This window comes from Microtus pennsylvanicus, chromosome X (genome assembly GCF_037038515.1).
Source record: "Microtus pennsylvanicus isolate mMicPen1 chromosome X, mMicPen1.hap1, whole genome shotgun sequence".
In the NCBI taxonomy this organism is placed as follows: domain Eukaryota; kingdom Metazoa; phylum Chordata; class Mammalia; order Rodentia; family Cricetidae; genus Microtus; species Microtus pennsylvanicus.
The window spans coordinates 4,000,972-4,015,600 of record NC_134601.1 but is presented as its reverse complement, the minus strand read 5'-3'; the positions used below and the strand labels follow the sequence as shown (position 1 = coordinate 4,015,600).

General features: G+C 43.4%; 1 protein-coding gene across 4 annotated transcripts in view; it reads right to left on the bottom strand.

Annotated features, from left to right (window-relative positions):
* LOC142840159 (integrator complex subunit 6-like) overlaps positions 1 to 14,629 on the bottom strand; it is a 53,416-nt gene that overhangs the window by 27,637 nt on the left and 11,150 nt on the right. For all 4 annotated transcript variants that reach the window (XM_075956675.1, XM_075956674.1, XM_075956677.1 and 1 more), the window contains 2 exons: positions 1,034 to 1,183; positions 120 to 209 (listed from right to left, as the gene is read on the bottom strand). In XM_075956675.1, coding sequence (XP_075812790.1) covers positions 120 to 209; positions 1,034 to 1,183 — 240 coding nt within the window. The remainder of the gene's footprint in view (positions 1 to 119; positions 210 to 1,033; positions 1,184 to 14,629) is intronic.

Genomic DNA, 14,629 nt, shown 5'->3' with positions numbered 1-14,629 from the left:
AAGGAGTACCAAGATAGATTTGGGCAAACTTTATTCTTAACTGGAAATACATGCCTCCCACAGAAATAGCTCTATGTTCTGTGCTATTTAGATAAAATTAAAAAAGAATTATATCTCACCTCTTCTTGAACGCTAGAAGTACTTGTTAGCTTGTTTCCATCTGTGATGGTAATTAAAATAGACGGCTCCAAGAAAAACGGATTTCTCCCCTAAAACACATTTAGAAAGCGTTAGAGCCGGGTAATGCCATACAACTGTACTAAGACGTCTACATTTGCCTGGCCAATGATCCCTCAAACATGACAACGTTTTCCTTGATAAATAAGAAATAAAAGCCTCACCCATACCCGTCAACCCATTCACCTGAGTTCAAATCTTGGCACAGATTAGGGGACACCTGTGGTATAGGCTCTGCAGCCTGGACTCCATGTCTGGGGATATACTGAGCAGAGCGTTTAGGATAGAAAAGGGCAAAGGTGGCAGCGGCAAGTGCTTCGCTGACCTCTTCTTTTTTCTAGAGCTTTAAAAGTCTTATATTAGATCTGGGGTGCGCAGGGAGGAAGGGAGAAGTAGAGACAGAAGAGTCTGTCTCCATCTGACACCTTCCAGCATTTTGCAGCACCTGAGCATATTCTCAGATTTCTGATAATCAAATGACAAGAAATTGTATTTATTATAAAATCTATTGATGAGTTGATGTTTAAGAACCAAAAAAAGTTGACCGGGGCTGGGCTGTGGTGGCGCACGCCTTTAAGCCCAGCACTCAGGAGGCAGAGGCGGGTGGTTCTCTGTGAGTTCGAGACCAGCCTGGTCTACCCAGCAAGTTTCAGGACAGCCAGGGCAAAAGAAAAATGAAGAAAAAAAAGGAACCAAAAAAGTTGCATTTGCTTTGTGATTCTTATGAAACGTACATCTAAAAGGCGCACGAACCTCTTTTGGTTGACACCACAGGTAGCACAAGTCTTGCCTAAATTTTGCACTCGTACCCTAAGTCATCAAAATAAATTAGCTGTACTCACTCAAAAATTGTTACCTGTCCATAATTGTCTATTCCAGATATTAATCTATTGAGATTTAACAAATCGAATGAGGATCTTAGAGCCTGACCAAGAGTAGTCAGTCCAGAAGCCTGAAGATTTTTCAGTTCATTCATGAATGTGGCGTGATTTTCCTTCCAACCAGCCTGAAAAGCAAACATTGACAAAGAAATCCTCAATTATGCAACCAATAAGATAGAGCGCAAATAAGGACTAAATAACACAGTATCAAGCCTCTGACAAATTAATCCCTCTTTAAACTAATTCCATTCTATATCTCAACTATTCAAATGCAAGCAAAGTAAGCAGTCACTTTGCAAAAGTTCTACTAACTTTAATGATCAAAAGCAAAGAAGTCAAGCAAACAATACATTCATTCATGATAGCAAGCAGGAGGGCTTTGTTTCAAGAAGGTAATCTATATTCAGGCTCAGCCAAACCTACTGACACACATCAACCCTCTCATCTTAAAGGTGGCAATGAGCAGATAAGCCTGGGTAAGGGCAGAGTAAGCACCAATTATTTAGTAAATGCACTGTCTTTGATGGAGGGGGGAGGTCATTGAGGGTCTGAGCTACCGGAATTGTGATAACTAATACTCTTCTTGAGCAAGCTTCCCTTTTAAATGACAGTACAGAACTATACACATAGAGTGGCTAGAGAGATGGCTCAGTGGTTAAGAGCACCTGTTGCTCCTGCAGAAAACTCAGGTTTGGTTCCTAGCACATATATTGGGGGGCTCTCAGCTAGCTGTAACTCCAGTTCCTAGAGAATAACATCCTCTTCTGGTTTCTGGGGGCACCTGCACACATGTGTGGCACATGTACAGACAAGCAAGCACAAATAAACACACATAGTTAAAAACCAATCGATCGGCAAATAAATAAAACAGCCATATTTATAGGGAGACAATTTCGTTGGCACAATTAAAGATTCAGAAAGTCCCGAATCTAGAATAAGAAGGAAAAGAAAAGGTTTTGCAATGAAGTAACGGCTTCTAGACACCCCCAAAAGCTATAAATAGCAACAAAGAGCCAAAACCTCAAGGTCAACAGTCAACTGTTGCTGTGATTAATTAGTCGGCAGAATTGGAGGAAGGAAAAGATTGTACTGCCCGGTCAGCAGTGACTATAAAAACAAAGCAACAGTGAAGTCCAAGAAGAGAAGTCAAAAGACGGCGGTGGCAGCTTTTAGTAAGTCACAGAGGAGTGTGTCAGCGAAGGTGAATGCAGATGGCGCAGCCTGGCCACATGGAAGAGCAAATGTCAGTCACTTGTGTCTGGAGGATACCGAGGACAAGGATGATAAGCTGAACCCTGAAGGTACACTAACCAGGGCAGTCACAGTCCCAAAGAGGAAGCAATACAGAGATGAACCCGGTAATTTTTATTTACTATTTAGCTAAAGTCATAATGCCCATTATCAATACAACTACAGCAAACACTATTCTAGTCTCATCGTCTCTGAAAGCACAATAAGACACAGAGGCTAAAAGAACAAATGAGCACAGTGTGAAGGGAGAAAGGACATTAGGACAAGCCTGAAGATGACATGTCTCATTGATGTGAGAAGTCAAAAGAAGAGAACAGTTCTTAAAAGGATGATCTTGCTGGAGAAGCACTAATAACATTATTAGTGCTCTGGAGAGGCTATACGGCTGAAGTCAAGGCTAATGGGATAATTTGGGCTCTGACTATTAAACGGTTTGCATAGCACACTCAGGACTTTGGATTGCATCTGCAGCCCTGGGAAGAGGAACTCAGTGTTCTTTTTAATTAGGGGAGTGGTTTGATCAGATCTGCATTTTAGCAAGATCGGTCTGCTAGGAGCTGGAGACTAAATTGAGGGGTGGAGGGAAGACTGGAGCTTGAGGCAGGAAAACTGGTTTGGAGGCTGTTGCAGCAGCTAAGAGCAGAAGTGAGGAAAGCCTGAGCCAGGGCGGCAGCCTGGGCGAGGGTGGCAGCCTGGGCTAGGGCGGCAGCCTGGGCGAGGGCGGCAGCCTGGGCGAGGGCGGCAGCCTGGGCGAGGGCGGCAGCCTGGGCTAGGGCGGCAGCCTGGGCGAGGGCGGCAGCCTGGGCTAGGGCGGCAGCCTGGGTTAGGGCGGCAGCCTGGGCTAGGGCGGCAGCCTGGGTTAGGGCGGCAGCCTGGGCTAGGGCGGCGAGGAGGAGAGGGGATCGCAGACTAGTGAAGGACTTCAAGAGGTGGTGGAGCTGGACGGATTCAGTGCTGAATTTACTGGGATGGATGAGAGCAAGGGGGTCATGCGTTAGGTTTGGGTTTCCAGCTTGGGAAAACACGAACAATGGAATCTTTATTTCAGTCAGCAGTCTTGGTAACACTACAAAATTACCTTTCTACCTATATTGAGTGTTGAACTCGGAAAAGGCCAGAGGACAGGTGTGACTAAAGAGAAATGACTGTCCTAATTTGGAAATCATTTCAAAACTCACCAATATTGTCCAATATGGTAGGACATGCTTTAGATGCCCAGCACTCATATGGAGGAGACAGTGCGGCCAGACTACAAATGAAACCAAAGGCCAAGCTGGACTTAGCTCAAAAGGAGGGAGCAAGATGGCTCTGAGAGGAAAAGTGTTTGCCATCAAGCCTCGCGGCTTGAGCTCAAGTCCCACGACCGACGTTGTCCTATTACCTGCGTATGCGTGCCATGACACACACAAACACACACACTCACACACACACACACACACACACACACACAAATGAATAAATAAACAAAATATGGGAGGGGGAAGGCTCTGCTGCTAAAGGCACCTTCTGCCAAGCCCGATGACCTGAGTCCAATCTTTAAGACCCACATGGTGGGGTGAGAAACACCTCCTAAAAGCTGCCCTTTGACCTCCACACGTACTCTGTGGCATGCTCGCATCCCGCCCCCCAGGCACACGGCTAAATACATAAATAAACCAATAGCTATTACCAATTTCAATGGGCAGCTGGGCTTGCTAGTGCACCGCTGTAATTCAGCACTCAGGAGACTGAGGCAGGGCTGAAAGCTTGAAGCCAGCTTAATTTATAAACTGAGGGCTTGTCTCAAAAACAGTCAAACAAGAAACAAAATAGGGAGACAAACCAACAGAGATGTAGGGCCATGGTACTGTTTGCCTAGCATGCACGAGGCACTGGGTTTGATCACCAGCAGCGGGTTAAGAAAGAAGTTGACAGAGGGGACCAACTCTCTGGCACTTAAAAAAAATGCACGCCTCCTGCCTTTTACCACTCACACACCTGTTTGTCGGGATACTTACTCCTTAACATTTCCTTCCATAGCATAGCTTGAAAGCATTGTACAAATGGTTTCAATGTCTAAATTTCTAACATCTGTTTTAGGGCAATTTTTAGCCTTTATATTGAATTGAACAATATGAAAAATTTTTTAATGTCATTCCATACTTGAGTGCTACAATGTGTTGAAAGCAAGGGGTTTCTTGATAGCTGCCTGGATCCTACTTCAAGAAAAAAAAAATGGCCCTGTATCTGTTTTCCATAAAGAAGAAGGGCTAGAAGATAAGAATTTAAAAATTTAGAAAACACTAATAATATAACTAATTCCTTCCTAAAAAGCCATTATAAAGAAACAGCAGGAGAAAGTACATGTTAATATTCTCCATTCATTGCTCGAGGTTATAGTTTTACAGTTCAATCCAGGACAGCTAATGTGTCTTTTTCTTTTCAAAGTACAGATATTCAAACTCGGGTCTCTTGAATACTAAGTCCACACTCTACCACTGAGCCACAACCCCTAATGTTTCTTTTATCTGGACTGGGAACTGAACCTATGGCTTCATGCATGCTAGACAAGCAGTATACCACCAAGCTGTATCCCCAACCAGGCATTTCTTTCAAATGACTCCACTTCTAAGACATTCTACTCTTGTGTGAAATTATATACATATATATACATATATATATATATATATATTATATATATATGGTTTTTCAAGACCGGGTTTCTCTATAGCTTTGGAGCTTGTTGTCCTGGAACTCTGCAGACCAGGCTGGCCTCGAACTCACAGAGATCCACCTGCCTCTGTTTCCTGAGTGCTGGGATTAAAGGTGTGCTCCACCACTGCCTGGCACTTCCATATTCTTGCAGAACTATGCTTACAAAGTACATTCATGCTTCATAATGGCTCAGAACAATCCACCCAAATAGGTACATTATCATTCTACTTTGTTCGAACAAGCAAGGAAGAAGTGAGATTTGGTTCTTTTTTGTGGAAGAAGCAATGATGACGAGTAGAGCCTCATGTGGCTACTCTGTGGAGCACTTGAAATGCGCAGAGTCAAAATCAAGATGTGGCATAAGAACGGAGGGGGACTTGATTGGGGGAGGGAGAGGGAAATGGGAGGCAGTTGCGGGGAGGAGGCAGAAATCCTTAATAAATAAATAAATAAATAAAAGAACGGAATCCATATAGGAGCTTTGCGTGGTGTCGAGGACAGAACCCAGAGATCTTCCCGTGCCAGGCAAGGAATCTACCACAGACTTACTTCCCCAGCTCTACACATGCGGTTTTGAGGATAGCGCCTCCTCCCCCAAATAATGCAAAATCTCAGTATTCATTTTATGCTGATTGTATTAAAATGATACCCTCTGAGACACATTCGGTTAAAATAAACTAATAAAGGGTTGGAGAAATGACTCAGTGGTTAGGAGCGCATACTGCTTTTGTAGAGGATACAAGCTGGATTCCAACAGCCATGTGTGGTAGCGCACAACCACCTGTAACTCCAGCTCCGCAGGCTCGTCCCCCTCTGGCTTCTGAGGGCATATGGGCTCATCGGCACATATCCACATATAGACACACGTTTATGTAATTGAAGAATAAAATCTTTTCAAATGTACTAGCAAAGCTAATAGGACATAGTCTAATATAATCCAGGTAAGCTCCTGTTCTTTCTGCCTTAGCCTCCCAAGTGTTAGAACTAAATGTACATGCCACCACAAAGGGTTTTTTTTTTAATGCTGCTACTTGAATATTTAAAATTGTATACGGCAGGCAATGTATTATTACTTTTGGTCACCTACGATCTGCCAGGGACTTGGAGGTCAGACATAAGGACTGGCCTTTGAGAGAACAGACAATAGAGTCATTACAGATTGCAGGGACAGGGGAAACCAGATAAAACAATGCCTCTGAAAGACCAGTCTGGTAGCAACAACCAAAACAGACCAGAGGAAAATGGAAGTCAGAAAAAGAAACTATATAGCAATCCAGGCTTGGCACCATCAGGGACAGAAGCAGAACAGGATAGAGGCAGAGTAAATTGAAAAACCATACAAAATGCACAAGCCATGACTCAGTAATAGAGGCCAGGCCTAAAAGGGGAAGGAAGAGGACCCCAGTGTTCCTATCCTGGGAGACCTAGAGAACGGAGGCTTCGGGTAAAGAAGCAACCTGCGATGATGAAATCCAAAATTAAGCATTCCTAGTCTTCACAGATCAAGTTTTAAAGCTGTCTCAGAGATAATTACAGTGGATAATGGCAGATAATATTTACCAGTGTTTATTCTCTAGAAACGCACAAATGCAAAGTGTAGAATATGATACATATCATTCTTAGCTTAGCCTCAGAAGCACATACAAGGCAAGTGGTATTATTATTATTTTTTTCGAGACACGGTTTCTCTGTAGCTTTGGAGCCTGTCCTGGAACTAGCTCTTGTAGACCAGGCTGGTCTCGAACTCACAGAGATCCACCTGCCTCTTCCTCCCGAGTGCTGGGATTAAAGGCGTGCGCCACCATCGCGCCGCCAGCAAGTGGTATCATTATGTCCATTTTCTAGATGAAGACACTGAGGTTCATCCAGGCTAAGCCAGGATTTGAAGCAAGAAAGCCTAACCTTAGAGCATCTCCCTCCATAGAAGCCACTACATACTCTTTCACATATTCTATATGCGACCCCATAGACAGGCTCTGCTAGATGAACTTCTAAGTTCAGGGTAAGTATAGTTTTCAAATTTCATTTTCCCTAATGGTTAAGTACATAACACTTGAGGTGGGGGCAGTAAATTCAAAAGTATATGACCTTGGTCTAGCCTGTCATTGACTAACCTGGCATGGTCCAGAATAAGTGTCTGGGGCACTGTTTCTTCATCCAAGAAATGAAAGGGCTATAAAACCACTGCTAAGCCAGGCATGATAATACACGCCTTTAACTCCAGCACTCGAGAGGAAGAGACATCTAGGCAGTGAGTCTGAAGTTAGTCTGGTCTACACAGAGAATTCCCGGCCAGCCAGGGCTATACAGTGAGACCCTGTCTTAAATAAAAAACAAAAAACAAAACAAAAAAACTAACATCCCTTCTGATTTTCATATCCCATAATATCACGCCCCATAACAATCCTTATAAACATTTATTTACCCTATAATTCTATGTCTTATAATAATCATTTAAGTAAAACTGACCAATAGAAGGAAAATACCTGCTGTCTTATAAAGTATGCTAATTTAGGCATTTAATTTAAATTTGCAAAGCCAACTCAAAATATCTTTTCATATCAATAGAAAAATTCTGCATATCAGTGACCTCGGTTCTGTCCTCAGCTCTGCCTGACTGGTCACTAGCCACCTATTCCCAGTTACACCAGTACACAGCAGAGAGAATCTCCTTAGAGTTGGAAAGCCTAAGAGGTTTCTCACCGACAAGATCTTATCTACTTTCTAACCTAACTGCTGGGTTTAGCACCCAGCAACCAATACTGTCTTTCCCAGATATGCTAAAGCCTCTTTGAATTGCCTGCTTTGTTCTCTGATATGATATACTTATGAGGGAGTCCTAAACAGAACAACAGGGGAGGGGGTATCATTATGTAATATTTGAATCAGGAATAAAGGTGTTACTTAGAACTTGGAGCTGACTGTCATGGCTGATGTCTGTAATCCCCGCACTTGGGAAGGCTGAGGCAAGAGGCCACTTAGCTGGAGGCTAGCCAGACCCTGTCTCAAAAACAAACAACCAAGGGACTCTCACTGGTTCTTGTGTCTACTTCTCCACTGGCTTCGAATGGAGGAGGAAAAAGAAATATTTACCAGCCTTCACCTCCCACCCTCAAATCTCAGCATCCAGAACTGCATCCCACTTCTCAGAGTCCATTTCTCTCAGGTAGGGTTGTTTGTAATAGAGGAACTCTGCCCTCTGTTAAACCATGCCAGCAAGTATAACCAAGTGAAGGAGTTAGAAGATCAACTGTGCTTGAAGGGGAGGGATGAGGGAGTGGCATTAGAGCCCTGTCTCAAAGTGTCTGTTCCATCTCTAAAGGTCATTTGTAAGCCTTTTCCAAAATATCGGTGACCTTGCTTGACTTAGCATAATTCATAAGTTTAATCAACACTGTTAACATTCCCATCCAAAGTAATGTATAAAGATTGTTAAGCCAGCTACACTTAAATGTCCATGTAGGAAGTGTCCCTTACAGACTGTGCGTAAACTGAGCAGCTATAAAGAGAAAAATAGATTATTGAGATTCTCTAGTATGGTTAGCTATTGAAAGGTACCCGCAGTGAATCTTTTCAGAGAGAAGAAAAAACCCTTACGTGTTACAGTTCTGTCACACAGCAGGCAGTGATCTCTCTAGAATAGCACAGCTTCCAATGACCCCCAACTTAATGCTGGGCCACGGCACTGACTCATGTGGGGGCACATTCGTTCCTCAACCTATCTTGACATTCTCCTGCTGGTCCGGTCCAAGACTCCCCAGCTGAGGGGAGCCCTTCATAGAGACCGAACAACAAGAGCTGCTGTTGACACCAGGGAGACAATACACGGTGCTTTCCCTCCTCGGCGCACATTTTGTTTTGCATGAAAGGAAATGAAATCAGCCTGCTAGTATTTGTTCTTCACAAGGGTATGCTAAAGAGCTATTCTAGACTTTGTGCGTCTTTGTAGATGGTTACAAACTAGATGATTAACGGATTTGAGTATTTTCCCAGATGTCCCAAGTTAAAGCCACAGAGTCTAAATATAGCAGGGCCATCAATTCTCTTGTTGAAAGATAAACAGTTTTCCTTTTTTCCATCTGCTCTCCATAAGTTTAGGGAAAGCTGCTCTGCAGCAACCCAGACAATTGGAGTAAATCAATTGCAACAGTATTTTTTAACCAATTCACTTTCTTCTTCAATTTGATATTATATCATCTTTGTCATCACGAACACTTTCGGTGTCAGTGAACTGATGAGAAGGATGGAATGATGTAAAAAATGATCTGCCCAGCTTCTCCAAGCAACCTTCTCTCTCCAAAAGACAAATGGATTCTCTCTTGGTCCCTGCCCTTAGCTTTATGCCAAATACTTTAACTTTCAGTGTCAATAATTTTCTCCTCATCATTAAAATAGATTCCAACACTTCAATTCTCCACTCACACACCCCCACTTTGGGGGCTTGTTTTGGTTTGTTTTCGGGGGCGTTTAAAGTCCTTTTTGTAAAAATATTGATTCGCACTTGGTGATGGCAACATGTGCCATTAATCCCAGCGCTCATTCGGGAGGCAGAGGCAGGCGGATCTCTGTGAATTCGAGGCCAGCCTGATCTACAGAACAAGTTCCAGAAGCTACACAAAGAAACCCTGTCTCGATAAACCCAAAAGGAAAATGATTTGTTTCATCTTATTCATGTTTTGCGTGCTGGTGTGTAGGGTACCATATGCACATGTGGTGTCCAGGGAGGCCAGAAGAGGGCTTCAGATCCCTTAGACCTGGAGTTACAGATGGTTGGGAGCTGCCCTGTGAGTCCTCTGTAACAGCGACAAGTACACTTAAATTGCTGAGTCATTTCTCCAGCCCCACTTTTAGCTTTTTTTTTTTATGAGGCAGGGTCTCATTCTGTAGTCCAAACTGCTCTGGAACTCAATATATAGAGTGGGCTGGTCTTAAACTCATGGCAGTCCTCCAGCCTCAGCTTCTGAAGCGCATGAAGTTTCTAGACAGACCCAGAACTGTTTTTGGACTCCAGTCTCTATATAGGAGATGTATCGATAACTGAACACCGTGGCAGCTGAAATTACTAAAATAGCCACTTGAATTGTTTTCATCTAAGTTACCCATGAAGGGAGGTGTTAAACTTAGGAAGCCCATATTGGGAAGACACAAGATCATCACAAGAACGGAACTGTCACTTTGTGAACCTACCTCCTCCTAAAAGTCTCATTTCACGTGACATTCTGCCACCCTCTGTGACACATTATTTCCTTCAACACTGAGCTATTTAACTTGGTTTTCTTTGTGAAGATTTTCATTTTTTTTTCTTATTCGATTTTAGCCTGGAACCTGTTATGTAGAAGAAGCTAGCTTCAAAGTCACAGAGAAGCAGTCTTTGGCTCTTGCATTTGACTCAAGGTACTGATACTTTTAGGAGGCCCAAAGAGTGCATTCGGTTACTCTGATTAGTATAGCTCTTTCTTACAACATACTTGTTTAAGGATGGACTGTGCGATTCTCTTGGATTCCTTTTTGTTTGAATTACTTCTTGATGGCCTCTGTGTCTTCGAACTTGCTAAAATGTGAATAGTTCATTCTAATTCACTAAATGACTTCTCTGCTTGAGAACACAGAATGCTATCATTTCATGGGTATGACTACTGATGTCCGTCCACGTGCTTCAGACAAGACAAAAAAAAAAAAAAAACAGGTGGCGGCGGCACTCACCTTTAATCCCAGCACTCAGGAGGCAGAGGATCTCTGTGAGTTCGAGGCCAGCCTTATCTCCAAAGCGAGTTCCAGGACAGCCAGGGCTGTTACACAGAGAAACCCTGTCTTGGGAAGAGGATGTGAATTTGGTTCCCAGAACTCACATCAGGTAGCTCACAACCCCTTGCACCTCCAGCTGAGGAGATCAAGCACCCTCTTTTGACCTCTGTGGGCAGTTGCACTTAGATACACAAACACACACACACAAATAAACAAATCAGTAAACATTTTTAAAAACTACTGTGCAAATTGCTTGTACTTTTGTTTCAATATTGCTTTCAATATTAGACTTGTTTTCCAAGGAGTCTCACTATATAGCTCAGGCTAGCTTCAAACTCACAATCCATATGCCTTAGCCTTCTGACTACTAGAAAGTAAATTATGTGACATCCAGCCTAGCTACAGTGACATTTTTATGGAACACATATACATAATAAAAATGCACAATAATGGCCTAGGGGAAAACACACATGGTCAGGAATGAGACTGAGCAAACATAACAAAACAGCTGCCCAGAACAGAACGGTCATTTATGACTTTATAATATTACACAGCATCTCTTCCCAATGGACTACTTGTTTTTAAATATATAACAAAAAAGTTATGAACTGATTTGCACAAAATAAAAGTAACATGTCTTCATTGTTGAAAATCCACACATAAAAAGAAAACGAGTCTGTTCAATCGACCTTCACCACCTGGATTCTGAAGTAATCGTTGATAGGAGTCGTGTGAAAACCAAACTTTGTAGCAGCAAACAGAAACAGTATAAATTGGGGTGCCACTTGCCAACTTAAACAAGCGTGCAGTGGAACACATTAAGCACCCCAAGGAGCTACTTTCCAAAACTTCAAGTAATTTCTAAATCACCTGGAATTCCTCAATTACTCCATTTCCTGCCTTTCAGTCCTACAGTTTTCTCCAGGCCTTCTCAGGAAGGAACCATGGAAATAATCCAGTCGGATCCTTTCATTTAACAGATGAGGAAACTGACACCATAAAAGGTTAAGTGACTTGCCCAGGGGTCATGGGTGTAATTAGTAGCAGACTCAAGTTAAAAACCTAGGTCTCCTGCCTTCCCGCCCAGCAATGTTCACACGACTAAAATGGCACGAACTGCAGGAAATCGTGCAGTGGAAAGCGTTGCTCTCCAGGCCAGATGTACTATAGCCAGGTTTTGAAATTTGTTTTATATAAAGATACCTAATACTGAATCTACTTTTAACATATAATGTAAAAGCATCACATTGAAATGCAGTTTACACAGGGCATGGTGGCACACACCTTTTAGTCTAGCACCTGGGAGGGAGGGGTAGGTTAGTATCTCTGTGTTCAAGGCCAGCCTTGTCTGGGTAGCAAGTTCCAGGACAGTCAGGACTATAGAGAGATGCTGTCTCAAAAAAAAATGAAATTTACAGTGTTAATATACCTGTGGAAAGTTCATGGGAATGAAAGATCTGCTTTGTGCATCACTGGCATCCCTGTTTGAGAAATAAGGCAGAAGGGATTCCTTACCGTCCAATGCCATGGCTGAATTAAATGTTTGATACTGTCCCAAGAATCCCACAGTCTATTGCCTAGTTATGCAGGCTCTCTTCCATGGAGACAGAAATGCAGAGACTGGGGCTTCTCACTAAACAAATGTGCTTCTAGGCAACTTCGGGGGCCAATATAAAGCAAACCATCTTGGTCTGGTTCAGGCTAACAAACCATTACAGGTCATACTCCACTCCACTCCCTCCCCCATTCCCTCAGCAGCCTTCTCCCCCGTCATTAGAAAAGCAGTTTAAAAGCACCTTCTGTCACATCACCCCCCAAGTCACACCCTTAATGGGATACTTTCAGTTCACTTCCTTCCCTCTCCCTCCCCCACCCCAGGCCTCCAGTTGCCTGGCAGTGAATCTCTAGTTCCTTTGTTAAGTGAGAAGCTAAGAGTTGTGAGCAGAGGGGCGAATCACACTCAGCAGGTCTAATAGATGGTCTGGCTGCGTGTTAGACCCGAAATGGTGACGTATAAATTTATAGACAGACACACGGAGCAGTTCCCAGGGAGCTCTGAAAAACCAAGCAAGTTAGACGTGACCCTGTAGGCATGGAGAGTCTTTGAAGGTTCTTGGGGAGGGTGATGTGATGAAATGAAATCTAAAAGAAAGCTAACATTCGGTGTGAGTGGAGAGAAGGACCATGGGAGGCCCCTGGTGGACAAATCCGACGGTTGGTATAATGTTCAAAGCATTCAAACATTGAGCGCTTGGACTGAAGTAATGGCAGCAAAACCTAGTTTAAGATAGGCGTATAGGAGGTATTTCAAAGGGATGCCAGCTAGGTCACAGGAAAAAAGATGGAAAGAAAGAATCAAAGCTGCATCACGGTTTGCTGTCAATCCTAAGTGATTAAGAAGTGGGAGTACAGAAGGTTTAGATCTGCGGATGCTCTACCCGTGACGGAAGACATATCAGAGTCAGCTGAGAGACCTGGGTGAAAAACATAAAGTGGGAAGCATCCGTGCAGACAGAATGGCTGAAACTATGAAAAGTGCAGGATGTTCGCCGGGCGGTGGTGGCGCGCGCCTTTAATTCCAGCACTCAGGAGGCAGAGGCGGGAGGACCTCTGTGAGTTCAAAGTCAGCCGGGTCTACAAAAAAAAACAGAAAGAAAGGAAGGAAGGAAGGAAGGAAGGAAGGAAGGAAGGAAGGAAGGAAAGAAAGAAAGAAAGAAAGAAAGAAAGAAAGAAAGAAAGAAAGAAAGAAAGAGCAGGATGCATTCATTCCACAAAGAAAAAACTTAGGAGCTAAGATAGAAAAGCAGAGAAGCAGACTAGAGGAAGTGACAAGTTTCTGGAAAGAAGAGGCAGTTACTTTCAAATTTAGCTAAGGGCAAGGGGAAGAAACATTAGTAAACTCCTTGGGAAGTAATGCAAAAGCCCAAGGCATTCTTTTTTAATTTGTATTTCTTATTACTGTGCATGTGTGTGAGACCACATGACCCGGTATAAATGCGGAGGTCACAGGACAACTTTGTGAAGTCAGTTCTTTCCTTCCACCTTCAGTGGCTTCTGAGGCTCACACTCAGGTTGCCAGGCTTGTGACGTCAGTGGTTTTGCCCAATAAAATCGCATCAGCCCTGCCCAAGTAGTTCTAAAGGAAAGAAACCCTAAGGCTTTAATAAACCATATTTTCTCAACAGTAGTATTCCTTGGCTGCACAAATAAAACTGTTGAGTCTTTTGTTCAAGAGCGTTCACATCCCAGAGTTTGGCTGTGGGTACTAAGTTTACCTGGTTATTCAAGCCAAGGGGCAGGATGTGAGTAATTAGAACAGCGGTTCCCGATGCTGCGACCCTTTAATACAGTTCCTCATGCTGTGCTGACCTCCAACCCTAACATTATTTTCATTGCTACTTCATAACCGTAATTTTGCTACTACTATGAATCAATATAAATATCTGATATGCAGGATATCTGATAAGCGAGCCCAGTGAACTCACTGCCACCCCCCCACCCCCTCCCTGCCCAAGGGGCTGAGACCCTCAGGTTGAGAACCGCTAAATTAAAACATGGCAAGTAGTAATGAATTATAGAATCAGGAGAATTTATACAAAGCTCTGCTTTTTCTGTGATCCTGTGGCACACTACCACAAAGTCTGCATGTAGTGTTTTCCCAGTCAAGACCTCAGTGGTCATTCTGCCAGCATCTCTGGTTCCTCTCCATTGCAGGTCATCTAAATAAGTAAGAGAGAGCTGTGTCTGGTGCACGGTTTGAGGAGCATGGGAGATCTGGATGAAAGGAGGACCAGCAGGGGAGGCAGAGTGACAAGTGTCTGGGGTTGGAGAGAGATGGTTCAGAGGCTAAGAGCACTGGCTGCTCTTCCCAGAAGTCCTGA